At 49.0% G+C, this 12,019-nt stretch overlaps 1 protein-coding gene across 1 annotated transcript in view; it reads right to left on the minus strand.

The window, feature by feature from the left end:
* Window positions 1-10,481, minus strand: part of LOC120384370 — a 28,801-nt gene extending 18,320 nt beyond the window's left edge. Inside the window, exons 1-3 of the mRNA XM_039503041.1 lie at window positions 10,388-10,481; window positions 8,940-9,030; window positions 2,623-2,955 (exon numbers count right to left, since the gene is read on the minus strand). Of these exons, the coding sequence (XP_039358975.1) occupies window positions 2,623-2,955; window positions 8,940-9,030; window positions 10,388-10,390 (427 nt within the window). The 5' untranslated portion in view covers window positions 10,391-10,481. The remainder of the gene's footprint in view (window positions 1-2,622; window positions 2,956-8,939; window positions 9,031-10,387) is intronic.
* Window positions 10,482-12,019: the final 1,538 nt, after the last annotated feature.

Here is a 12,019-nt window from a genome sequence, read left to right on the forward strand (position 1 = left end):
CTTTGGAACCGGAAGTACGCAATCAGGCAGCTAATTTGAGATGGGTCTCATGGATACCTTGGCTGCCGAGCTCAGTTTTCATTCAGTTTTCATTCAGTTCACTGGGTTTCTCAGTTTTTGTCAGAGGTGGAATCAGCCCTTCCTAGGGGTGGGACTGCCCATCTGTTAGGTGCCTCCTTGAGTGAGCCGTTCCTCATTACACTAATGTTCCTCTTTTCTTGTGTGTTGCTCCTGCTGTGGGTTGGGATTGACAAGCCTGGGAGTTTTCTTACATTCAGAAAGTCTTCTGAATTTAGTTTTAATAGCTCGGGACATAAGTCATCGTATATGACCATGGTAAAGATTCGTCATTTTCGAATGCTTGTTGATTTATCCCAATATGGTATGGAGAAGACAACTTCTAGTCATATACTGTATCCATCCAGCCTGGTGAACTGGCCACAACCCTCCAATTGCAAAGAGGATGAGTCACGTCCTTATTGTATCATGGAGGAAACTGTTTCTCATGTATCTTTCTTGTTCCAGGTTGCAGCCATTATCTGTATTAGGGTATTTTTCAGTTATCGGCCATTGATTTTTTTTTCTCCTACGATATTTATTTTTACTGTTAAGTTCAGGTTCACAAGTAGATCGGTGATATGCCTTGCAAACTTTATTTTGGGTCAAGCAAAGATGGCCATTTTAAAAAGTAGATGATGATACTGGGGTTGCCAATATTCTTCGGGTTTTTAGATTTTTAGTGGTTTTATGCCTTTATTGGGAGGTTAGATAATATACAGTACTTAGCAATTTGGACCAATTTATTAATTGGCGGGCTATTGGAAATGCACTTTGTACTGTCTGGGATAGGCAGTTAGTTTTGAATCTGTAATTTATTTTCCTGTTTTTACTGTGTTTCTGCACTGATTGTATTAATATTTTAAAGGTCAAAGTCTCTGTCCTTCCCCACCCTGCTGGTCTGTCCATGGAAATCAGGTAGGAAACACTGGGTGAGGATCACGATGCAATGGCTGTTTTGGGCAGGGCTCTGCTTATAGGATAGCTCAGTGGGTCTCAGACTTTTTTCTGGTGACCCCTTTCACATCACAAGCCTGAGTGTGGACCCCCCACAATAAGTTAAACACACTGTTTAATATATTAAACACCATTATAAATTCTGGAGGCAAGCAAGGTTTGGGTTGGAGGCTGACAGCTTGTGACCCCCCATATAATGACCTCATGACCCCCTGAGGGGTCCCATCCCCCAGTTTGAGAACCCCTGGGATAGTGAGAGTGTTTCAACAATTCTTTAGCACAGATTTTACCAGTGGAAACCTAAGTACCCCCAGGCTAGTTGGCAGCTGAGCAGGAGCTTTGAGGATCACAGTGGCACCTAACGGATGGACTAGGGCCTAAATCCCTTTGTGGATGTAGCCTTTAATCTCTCTCACTTCCCAATCTACTGTTAGTACCTCTGCCCATGTCTCCCACCCTTTGTCTGTTGTCTATTTCGATGGTAAATTCTTTGGCACGTGGACTCTCACTAGGTACAGCAGAGCTGCTGGCAAATTTTCTGGGACAACTTAGATTTGTTGGGAAAACCAAGGCTCTGAAGCAAAAGGTTTCACCGACTCTATTACCAATTCAACTAAATGTTCACTGTGCTCTGTGTGCACCCCCACCCCCCCTTACCTCCTTCCCAGGTTTCCCCTTTCTCCCCCCCCCCCATGCCAGGAGTTTTGTGTGCACCCCCATTCCATCCATAGCTCATTCCAGAGTCACCCATTCCCAACCCCAATGACAGGGGCTCTGTGACTGCCCTTCGGACCTTCCTCCACCATTATTATTTCTCCTCTTTCTGACTGGGAGATAAATCATTCAGGACACTCCATGGGGGTGGTGGGGATGAACAGAGATGAGACAGGAATGTTGTTCTACTGGAAAGAGTTAATTGGTACCATCAATTTAGGGTGACCAGATGTCTGGACTTTATAGGGACAGTCCCAATTTTCCAGGCTTTGTTTTTATACAGGCGCCTATTACCTCCCATCCCGATTTTTCACACTTGCTATCTGGTCACTCTACATCAACTGGTTCTTTGATCTAGACAGTAACAGAGGTGGCTTTGCTGGAAGCTGTTGGTCTGCTAAACAGAGAGCAGGGGTTCCATGTGTCCCCCACTACTTCCCTTTGGGTTTTCAGATTTCCTCAATATCAGTAGAGTTCTGCCCACTGATGACTATGATATTTCCTGAAATTTTGGAAGTGATTGCAAGTCATGTGCAAAAGTTATTGCATTACAGACAAAGAGAGAGATGCCATCAACTTGAGTGAAGGTCTCCCAGGATCAGCCAGTTAGAAACCTCCCCTCACACCCCATCTCAAAACAGTTTTTGAATATCTGGGGCTTGACCCTGCATTCCTTGTGCAGCCAAACCCCCCACAGAAATCAGTGCAATGCAGGATCAGGACCATTGTACGTACCTCAGAATGTCCCCCAATTTTGCCCACCGCTCTGCCCTTTACGCTTTGTGCTGCTCCACCTCCCCCAGCACCACCTGCCCCAGCTCCCTGGAGCCAGGCCAGTGTCCTGAGCTCCCCCGGAGGGTTTTGTAGAACAGAGAAGGAAATGCTGGTATTTACCATCGATGGTCACTTGGGTTCCAGTCCCAGGATATGTCCCATCTTTGCTCCCAACCCAACATACGTAGGTTCCAGAATCAGTGACGTCGGCTTTCTTCACAGTGAGGGAAAGAGACCTCTTTTCTATATCTGCTGATAATATGATTCGATCTGTTCCATTGTTCACCTTGGCTGTTAAATTGTTTTTGGTTTTAAACCATTCAGCAAACCACTTGATTGAATTATTGCTTGTGTTGAATGTACACTCGATGGTGAACTCTGACCCTTCCATTGCACAGATAGAAGGGGGTGTCTGATTCACCACAATGACAGCAGCAGTATTTTCTGCAGCTCCTGAAACACAAAGTTCAGTGTCAGTATTTGACATTATTGCAAAAGAGGAAGAATTAAATCAAACAAAATTGTTTGCAAATGATCCACTGCAGAATGTTTCCATTTCTCTACAAGGAAGCCAAGTGCACGAGCAGGAACTCCCTGCTGAAGGTCACGGCATGAAGTTCAGAGTGATGAGTGGGGAGGGCTCAGACTAGGCGGTTTGCACAGGCCCTGCTGGCCCTGTTAGCCGGCCTGCCCCACTGGCTCCAGCCTGCCATACGGGCTCCATGGGGCCTCTCCCTAAGTGCCAGCGAGAGAGCACTGGGTGGCTCCTAGGGGGCTAGAGAGAAGCCCAGATGCAGGGAATTGGGCCTGCAGGCCCCACGGTGGAGTGTCTGCTCCAGGGAGGCAAATCTCAACAACAATGGGCCAACCAAAGACTTGGGCGGGGGTTTCAAAGATGGGAGACAGGAGACAAAAGGAAGATGGAGAGGGAGAAGACTGAGGGAACGAGAGAGCTGGGAGTTGAAAAGAGAGGATGGGAGAGAAAGAAAGTGACTGTGTGCAGAGCAGGGGAGAGGGATAGAAAGATGTAGGGGCCTAAGGAAGGGGAAGTAAAATAGACAAGAAAATGTGAGGAAAATACGAGATGGAAGGAAAAGACAATGATTATCGTTGTTGTTATTTATAGTTATTCCCATTGCACCTAGAGTCCTCAGCCACTAGTCCAGCCCCGTGTGTCAGGCCCGGTACGTACTGTCAGAGCCAGTCCCTGCCCTGAGGAGCTCACTGGCTCAGAGTGGGAGAAGAACAAGAGATGCTGTAGAGGGGGAGTTTCCTTATTCCCTAGGCACAGGGGCCCCACCAGTCTCTTCCCAGTAGGGGGCTGAGATGGGACAGACAGAAAATTGGGGGGCTGAGCCCCCCATTGCCACAAGGCTCCACCCCTCTTTGTAGCCCCTCTCCATGGCCAAGTCGGAGGCCGGGACTGGGCAGTGAAGGTGTTGGCTGCTGACAGCCAGTAAGAGCTGCCCTGGCAGGGGAACCTGGCTCCAGGGCCGGCAGATCCCTCGGGGAGCAGCAACCACAGGGGTGGGGCCCAGGAGCCTGGGCTGGAGTGGGTCAGTCTGGGCTGCTGTGGGGAGCCCTGGATCTACCACCTGCCCTGGGTGCTGCGCCCTGGCGCGTGGGGATAGGGATCAGGGGCTGTTCTCGGGCACCCCAGTCCTCTGCCCAGGTGTATTTCTCTGCTGCTGCTGGAGCTGGGCACCCAGTCAGCAGCCTCTGCTCTCTCCACTCTGCCTTCAGAGCTGGGCAGCTGGAGAGTGGCAGCTGCTACAACAGGAGTAAGGCAAATTTTGGGGTGATTAGAGCCCCTGCAAGTGCTGCCCCCGCCTGTGCACTAGACCACACTGCCAGCCCCCAATATTATTATTATTTATAATTAAGCAGTGCTGCTAACAAACACAACACTCTACAGAAGAAATAGCAGGACGATGTATTCCTATCTTATTCCATGAGTGCAGGGGATGAAATACTTTCTATTCCATCAGTATAGGCAGGATGTAAAGTAGCAATGTTACAGGTAACCTTTTTTTATTCTGCGGGACTGGATAACTTGCACCCAAAAGCATATAAACGAATTGGCTGAGGAGCTTGATGAACCATTTAGTTTTTAATAACTCTTGGCACAATGGGGATGTTCCAGAGAACAGGAACAAAAGCTAATGTTGTGCCAGTATTTTAAAAGGGTAAACGGTGACCTGGAAAACTATCAGCTGGTAAATCTGACTTTAATCCCAGACAAACAAACCTGATATATTTTTTGATGATGAATTTGGTTGATGAAGATAACTGACATGATACACTTAGGGCTTGTACACACTACCACTTATATTGGTATAACTTATGTTGCTCGAGGTGACTAAGCCACCCCCTGGAGCGATGCAAGTTACACCGACCTAAGCACCAGTTTGAACAGCGCTATGTCAGCTTCTCCCACAGACACGGCTGCTCCCTCTCATAGAGGTGTATTTATTGTGCCAATGGGAAAGCGCTCTCCCGTCGGCATAGAGCATCTTCACCACACATGCTACACTGGCGCAGCAACGTCTGGTGTAGACTAACCCTTAGACTTCTGTAAGGCCTCTGATATTCTGATTTTGTATGGTGCTGGTTTTTAATCAACATAGAATATAGACTTGTAGGATTGGAAAGGACCTAGTCCAGTCCCCTGCTCTCATGGCAGGGCTAAGTACATCTGTATTGAATGGTATAGAATCATCGAAGCACAGGACTGGAAGGGACTTCAATAGAATAGGTCACCTACTCCAGTGCTCTGCCCTCAAGGCAGGACTAAGTAATAACCAGACCAGCCCTGACAGGTGCTTGTCCAACCTGCTCTTAAAAATCCTCAGTGATGGAGATTCCACAACCTCCCTAGGCAATTTATCCCAGTGCTTAACCACCCTGACAGTTAGGAACTTTTTCCTAATATCCAACCTAAACTGCCCTTGCTGCAATTTAAGCCCATTGCTTCTTGTTCTATCCTTGGAGGTTAAGGAGAACAATTTTTCTTCCTCCTCCTTGTAACAATCTTGTATGTACTTGAAAACTGTTATCATGTCCCCCCTCAGTCTTCTCTTGTCCAAACTAAACAAAGCCAATATTTTTCAATCTTCCCTCATAGGTCATATTTTCTAAACCTTTAATCATTTTTTGTTGCTCTTCACTGGACTTTCTCCAATTTGTCCACATCTTTCCTGAAATGTGGCACTCAGAACTGGACACAATACTCCAGTTGAGGCCTAATCAGCGCAGAGTAGAGCGGAAGAATTCCTTCTCATGTCTTGCTTACAAGACACCTGCAAATACATCCTGGAATATTTGCGCTTTTTTTTTTTTTGCAACAGTGTTGCACTGTTGACTCATATTTAGCTTGTGGTCCACTATGACCCCCAGATCCCTTTCTGCAGTGCTCCTTCCTAGGCAGTCATTTCCCATTTTGTAAGTGTGAAACTGATTGTTCCTTCCTACATGTCCCTACTGAATTTCATCCTATTTCTCCAGTTTGTCCACATCAGTTTGAATTTTGATCCTATTCTCCAAAGCATGTGCAACCCTTCCGAGCTTGGTATCATCTGCAAACTGTATAAGTGTACTCTCTATGCCACTATTTAAATCATTGTTGAAGATATTGAACAGAACTGATCCCTGTGGAACCCCACTCGATATGCCCTGGCACCTTGACTATGAACCACTGATAATAACTACTCTCTGGGAATGGATTTCCAATCAGTTATGCACCCGCCTTCTAGTAGCTTCATCTAGGTTGTATTTCCCTAGTTTGTTTACGAGAAGGTCATGCGAGACAATATCAAAAGCCTTACTAAAGTCCAGATATACCACATCTACTGCTTCTCCCCTATTCACAAGTCTTGCTAACCTGTCAAAGAAAGCTATTAGGTTGGTTTGACATGATTTGTTCTTGACAAATCCACACTGACTGTTACTTATCACCTTATTATCTTCTAGGTATTTGCAAATTGATTGCTTAATTATTTGCTCCATTATCTTTCTGGGAACTGAAGTTAAGCTGACTGGCCTGTAATTCCCCAAGTTGTCCTTATTTCTCTTTTTATAGATGGGCACTAGATTTGCTCTTTTCCAGTCCTCTGGAATCTCTCCCGTCTTCCATGACTTTTTGAAGATAATCACCAATAGCTCAGGTACCTCCCCAGTCAGGTCCTTGAGTATTCTAGGATGTATTTCATCAGACCCTGGTGACTTGAAGACATCAACTTATCTAAGTAATTTTTAACTTGTTCTTTCCCTATTTTAGGCTCAGATCCTTCCTCATTTTCACTGGCATTCACTTTTGTGAGATCTCCAATCAACACTAACCTTTTTGGTGAAAACTGAAACAAAAAAGTCATTTCACTTCTGCCATTTCCACACTTTCTGTTACTGTTCCCTCCCCCCTCCTCCCCCCACCTCATTGAATAATGGGCCTACCCTGTCCTTGGTCATCTTCTTGCTTCTAATGTGATTTAGCTCAAAGAAGTTCTGGGCTTGATGCAGGAATTACTAAGCGAGATTCTGTGTCCTGTGTTATGCAGAAGGTCAGTGTAGATGTTCATAATGATCTCTGCCTGGCCTTAAAATCTATGAAAGCCAGAAACACAGGCCATTATTCTGCTGTACCTTGTGCAGTCAATTATACTGTGCAAAATGTGTGTAAAATACAGCAATTCTGCTTTCTTTCCTTTGCACAGGTGCAAGTGATGACACAAGATGCAGGTGGAGGAGGGAAGGGGCGGTCAGGTGCACAGTCTTAACGAGAGACCATCCATTTTCACTAGCATGTTAGACTCAGGGTTCTTTTCTCCTTCCATTACCAGCCTCTGCTTCTACAGGGAATCAATATCAAGTCCACTAAGAGACTGTAAGTCATATGCAAAATATCTAGAGTTCAGAGTTTACCTGCCATCCCTATATTCTCAAGAGATTCACTGCACAATTGTCCTCCTGCTCTGCAGATTCAGCTGTTCAGTCTTCCCTCTGAACCAGAGATACAAACTGTTTACTCAAAGAATCAACCTGGAGACACTCCTGTCCCAACACCATTGTCTCCCCGACAAGCTGGTTAAGCTTATAGGGCTGTTTAAACTCCCTAACAATTTTTATTCCACCTGAAATCTCCTCAAAGCTCCCCACCATGGATTTTTTCAAAGCAAATTCAGTGGATTCATCTTCATTCGTAAAAGCAGCAAAGAATCCTGTGGCACCTTATGGACTAACAGACGTTTTGCAGCATGAGCTTTCGTGGGTGAATACCCACTTCGTCCTTGCTGCTTTTACAGATCCAGACTAACACGGCTCCCCCTCTGATACTATCTTCATTTGAAACACTTTGGCCACTAGGCACCAACACACTTTCCTCAGAAGAGAGACTGTTTACTATTAACAATGGCCCATTAAGAGTCCATGGAAACAATTCCTTTTTGCCCTTACTAGGCAAACTACTGACTTTTTACAGACTTCAAAGACTTCTTCTGTCTGCTCTACAAACAGAAAAGAGCTGGAGAAACAGTCCCCTTTAACAGACAAACGGCTTGGGATATCCTTTCCCTTGTCCCAGCACACATGGCTGTTCACGGACCATTGCTTGGAGATTGGGGTAGCTCCCTTCACAGGCAAGTCATTACCTCTAACAGTCACAGGAACATTTCCTTCAATGTCACAATTCTCCACACTGGTAACAGGTAAGGTGTAGGGATACTCACATTCCACTAACCTGGCCTTCCCAGACTGTCCAGTTAGACAGAGTCCCAACTGGAACCTTTAGGCCCGACTGGGAGGCAAATTGATAATAGTCAGAGCAGGGACACCTACAGTTAAGGATGCCGAAAGGTTTCCATTCTAAAGCTTGGTTTTTCAGTTGCTCAGAATTTTCCAACGTTTTTGCTTATTGGGCTATTGCTTATCTGTGCAAAGGTGAAATTTTGGGGAAAGATTAAGTTTTGATGATGAGAAATGTGAAGAAACACACTTTTCCCAGGATAAAACAAAAATTCAGTGCAATGTTTTCTTTAAAACCCCTGAAGCCAAAACACTTTGAGATAAACTGCCTCACAGCTGGAGCCCCGGGGCCTTTAAATTTTGATTTAAAGGGCCCGGGTATTTAAAGGCCCCGCCTCTTCCTGTTGAGGCCACACCCCCAGCTGAGGACTCTGGCGTACCGGTAAGTCCTTTAAGTTACTTTCACCCCTAGATCCAGACATTCCCAGTGCAGTCAGCAGGCCCAGGGAGGCACTTGCAGAGGAGAGGCCTGGCCTGGACCATGCCTGTGCAGAGGAGTTCATCAGCCCCTGGCCTGGGCGGAGCAGGAGTAACTGATGGTGCCACAACACCACTCCCCTCCCAGGGCTTTCCCAGGGATAGTCTGTGAATTCTCCCCGGCAGAGTCAGCGGCAGGCCACCAGAGCTGCAGGAAGTCTTACCCCAGCTAATGGCGGCAAAGCACAGGAGTCGGGCGCCATTCCAGCCACATCCCCAAGCCCTTGGACTGGAGCAGAGTCCTCCGGTGCTGCCCTGGGGGTCAGAAAAACATGTCCATAAACCCCTCTGTGCTTCCCAGCAGGCAGCTCCAGGCATATTGCACACACTGAGCTGAACCAGACCCTGTTGGACACACCCGGCTGACACAGACACTATCTCTGATTAGTTCCTCAACCTGAGTCTATAGACCGGGGCTGTGAGAGGCAGCGCGTGGGTGTAAAACACAGTGCAGAACCCTCTGGCATCTTCCCAACAGGGGCTGAGCCCAGCCTTGCCCAGAGATCTGGGGGAACGGAGGGGGGCTCTGAACCGGTTACGCTAGGGTGGTGGTGTGGCAAGGGCTGCAGTGCTGGCTGCTCCTCTCAGCCAGGTCTCAGCTTCCCGGGGGTGGCTGGCTGGCTCCCCAGGCAGCCTCCCAGGCCGGAGAGGCTCCATGCTGTTTTTTGGCTGGCAGGGAGGCTTTGATTGAGGCCGTCTCTGGTAGCCCATCTCCACTTTCCCAACCAGTCCTCATGCTGGGGTTGCTGCTATTCTCTTCCCAGTGACCCCACAACGCCCGGCTGTCCCAGCCACCTGGCTGGAATTGGGGCCCCAGGGAGCCATTGGCAGCATTCAGTAAAGTCATTAGTGTAGGAGCTCTGGAGGGACGGCAGAAAGGAAGGGGAAAGCGGGGAAGAGGCCCCCCCCCCAATGCAGTTTTTAACCTTTAGCTCTGCTTCCCAGGTCAGGCTCTGGAGCTGATGTGCAGGGGATATTCATGGGTGCCTGGGGGAGAGAGAACCTCCCAGCCCAGGGGACTGGGTGAAAGCCCAATTGCACAGCAGTGGGAGTGGGGGCTCCCCTTATTCGCTCAGGGCTGGGCTAGGGGGTGTGGAGGGGTTCTCTCCCAGGCCACTCGGGGCTGGGGAATGGGGGGCTCCCCTTGGCCATTCAGGGCTGGGCAGTGTGGTGGGGGGCTCCCCTGACACCTCAGGGCTGGGCAGTGGGGGGGGCTCCCCTGACAGCTCAGCGCTGAGCTGTGGGGCTCTGCTGGTTGAAGCTGGGTGGTCTCATTTCAATTAATCTTGGAGAATTGAGCACAGGACAGAACTCAACCCCCCTCACCACCTGGAGTTTCCTTCTGTGGGGGTCTGTGGGGCACTGTCAGGGCATCGTCCCTGTTGCCCGTGCAGGGTCCTGCTCTGGGGGCCATTTGGGGTCTCTGTTCCTGGCACTGTCCCCTGTCCCCACACTCAGAGGTGTCTGGGGCGGAGGGTGGGGGCTGTCGCTAAGGCGCCAGCTTGTAGCTCTCCCTTGTGAGCAGCAGCTCCTCTGTCTGCCTCTCTCCTCCCTAAACACTGCGCAGGTGAAGCCAGCCATGGCCCCGGATAGAAGAAGGTGCTAGACCTACCATCTCCAGTGCGAGCTGCCAGCCTCCACTCTCCTCCCCTCTCGCTCAATCTCTGGACCGGGGACGATTTAAACTGTCCCTCTGCTTGGCTGTGTCTTGCAGCACTTCCTTTTAAGTGTGCAGAACCTCACTGCATCCCTTCCCTATTCCTCCCCCCACACCGAGTCACAGCTTGAAGAGTCATTGGGCCAGAGAGAGCGTGACCGTGAAGCCTGGTGGGTAGGGACTGACCTGGGAGGTGGGAAATCCAGGGCCCAGTCCCCCTGCTCCAGTGATTTGGTATTGATCCAGCATACGACAACTGAAACCGAGGGCTCCTCCATCAGACTATCCCTTAGCCCAGTGGTTAGGAAACCTGTCCTGGGAGGTGGGAGTCCCCTGTGCAAATCCTTTCTCCCCCGCAAGCAAATGGAGGAATTGAACTTAAGTCTGGGGTTTAGCTGCCTGTGATTTTCTTAGGGCACCCAGGACTGTGAGTCACCCTGTAGCCAGAGGGAGCATTGTCGTTATGGCTGGGGTCAGCTCCCTAACCCCCCCAGCCCGTCAGCCACTCAAGCACTCTCCTAGGGTTAGGCTGGCCCTGTCTGCCTCACAGGTGCACCCCAGTCCCCTTGAAGCAATCCCCTGTGATATCCAGCCCCTGATGCTGCTACTCCCAGAAAACCCACAGCCTCTGACCCCAAAGGAGCAACATATCCCACTTTACCAGTTTCACCTTAAATCATTGCTCCTGTGAACCACACAGCACTTGCAGTGAAACAAGAGAAGGTTTATTTAAGAGAGACTACAGAGTCCACAAGAAACAAGAGAGCAGTTGAAACCAGTGGTTACAATACAAAACAAAATCATAAAATGCAGACTAGGGCCACACTTATCAATAGTTCCCTTTCCTAGCTGGCAAAATAACACGCCCCCCCCCCCAGCACCCCCGACGTTCAGTCTGTTGCAGAATTCGCTAGTGTCGCAGGAACCAGGCTCCAAGCGTTCATAAAACACCCCCATTGAGCAAGATGTTTCCTCAGTGAATGGATTCAGGGAGCCTCTCCCCTTCAGTGTTACACTGAAAACGTCTTTTGTTTCTATTCCCAGGCAGGATGATCCCTTGTCTGTTGCAAGGTTCCTTTTTTTTACTGCCAATTGGTTTTGATGATTTGCAGTTGTCTTGGAGCTGGGAAGGGGGACACGGGGTAAAGGCTCTGTGGCGTCAGAGCCGGGAAGGGGGATGCGGTGTGAACGCTCTGCGACGTCGGAGCTGGGAAGGGGGACACGGGGTGAACACTCTGCGACGTCGGAGCCGGGAAGGGGGACGCGGGGTGAACGCTCTGCGACGTCGGAGCCGGGAAGGGGGGCATGGAGTGAACGCTCTGCGGCATCAGAGCTGGGAGCAGAGCACTGGGGAACAGACTCTGCCGGTGTGTAGAGCTCTGGATATGTTTGCTTGGAACTAACCCCAATAAACATCACGTTGCCAGCACTTCTGCTTTCTGGACTTCTGCTTCCTGTCTGCGTGACAAGAACCCGGGGAGATGGGGAAGGGAAAGTGCTCTAACAGCTGGAACCCTGGGAGATGGGGAAGGGAAAGTGCTCTAACAGCCTCTTCCTCTCCCTGTGCTTCAGTTGCTGAATCTGTAA

The sequence above is a fragment of the Mauremys reevesii genome, linkage group 16, assembly GCF_016161935.1.
Source record: "Mauremys reevesii isolate NIE-2019 linkage group 16, ASM1616193v1, whole genome shotgun sequence".
Taxonomy (NCBI): Eukaryota; Metazoa; Chordata; order Testudines; family Geoemydidae; genus Mauremys; species Mauremys reevesii.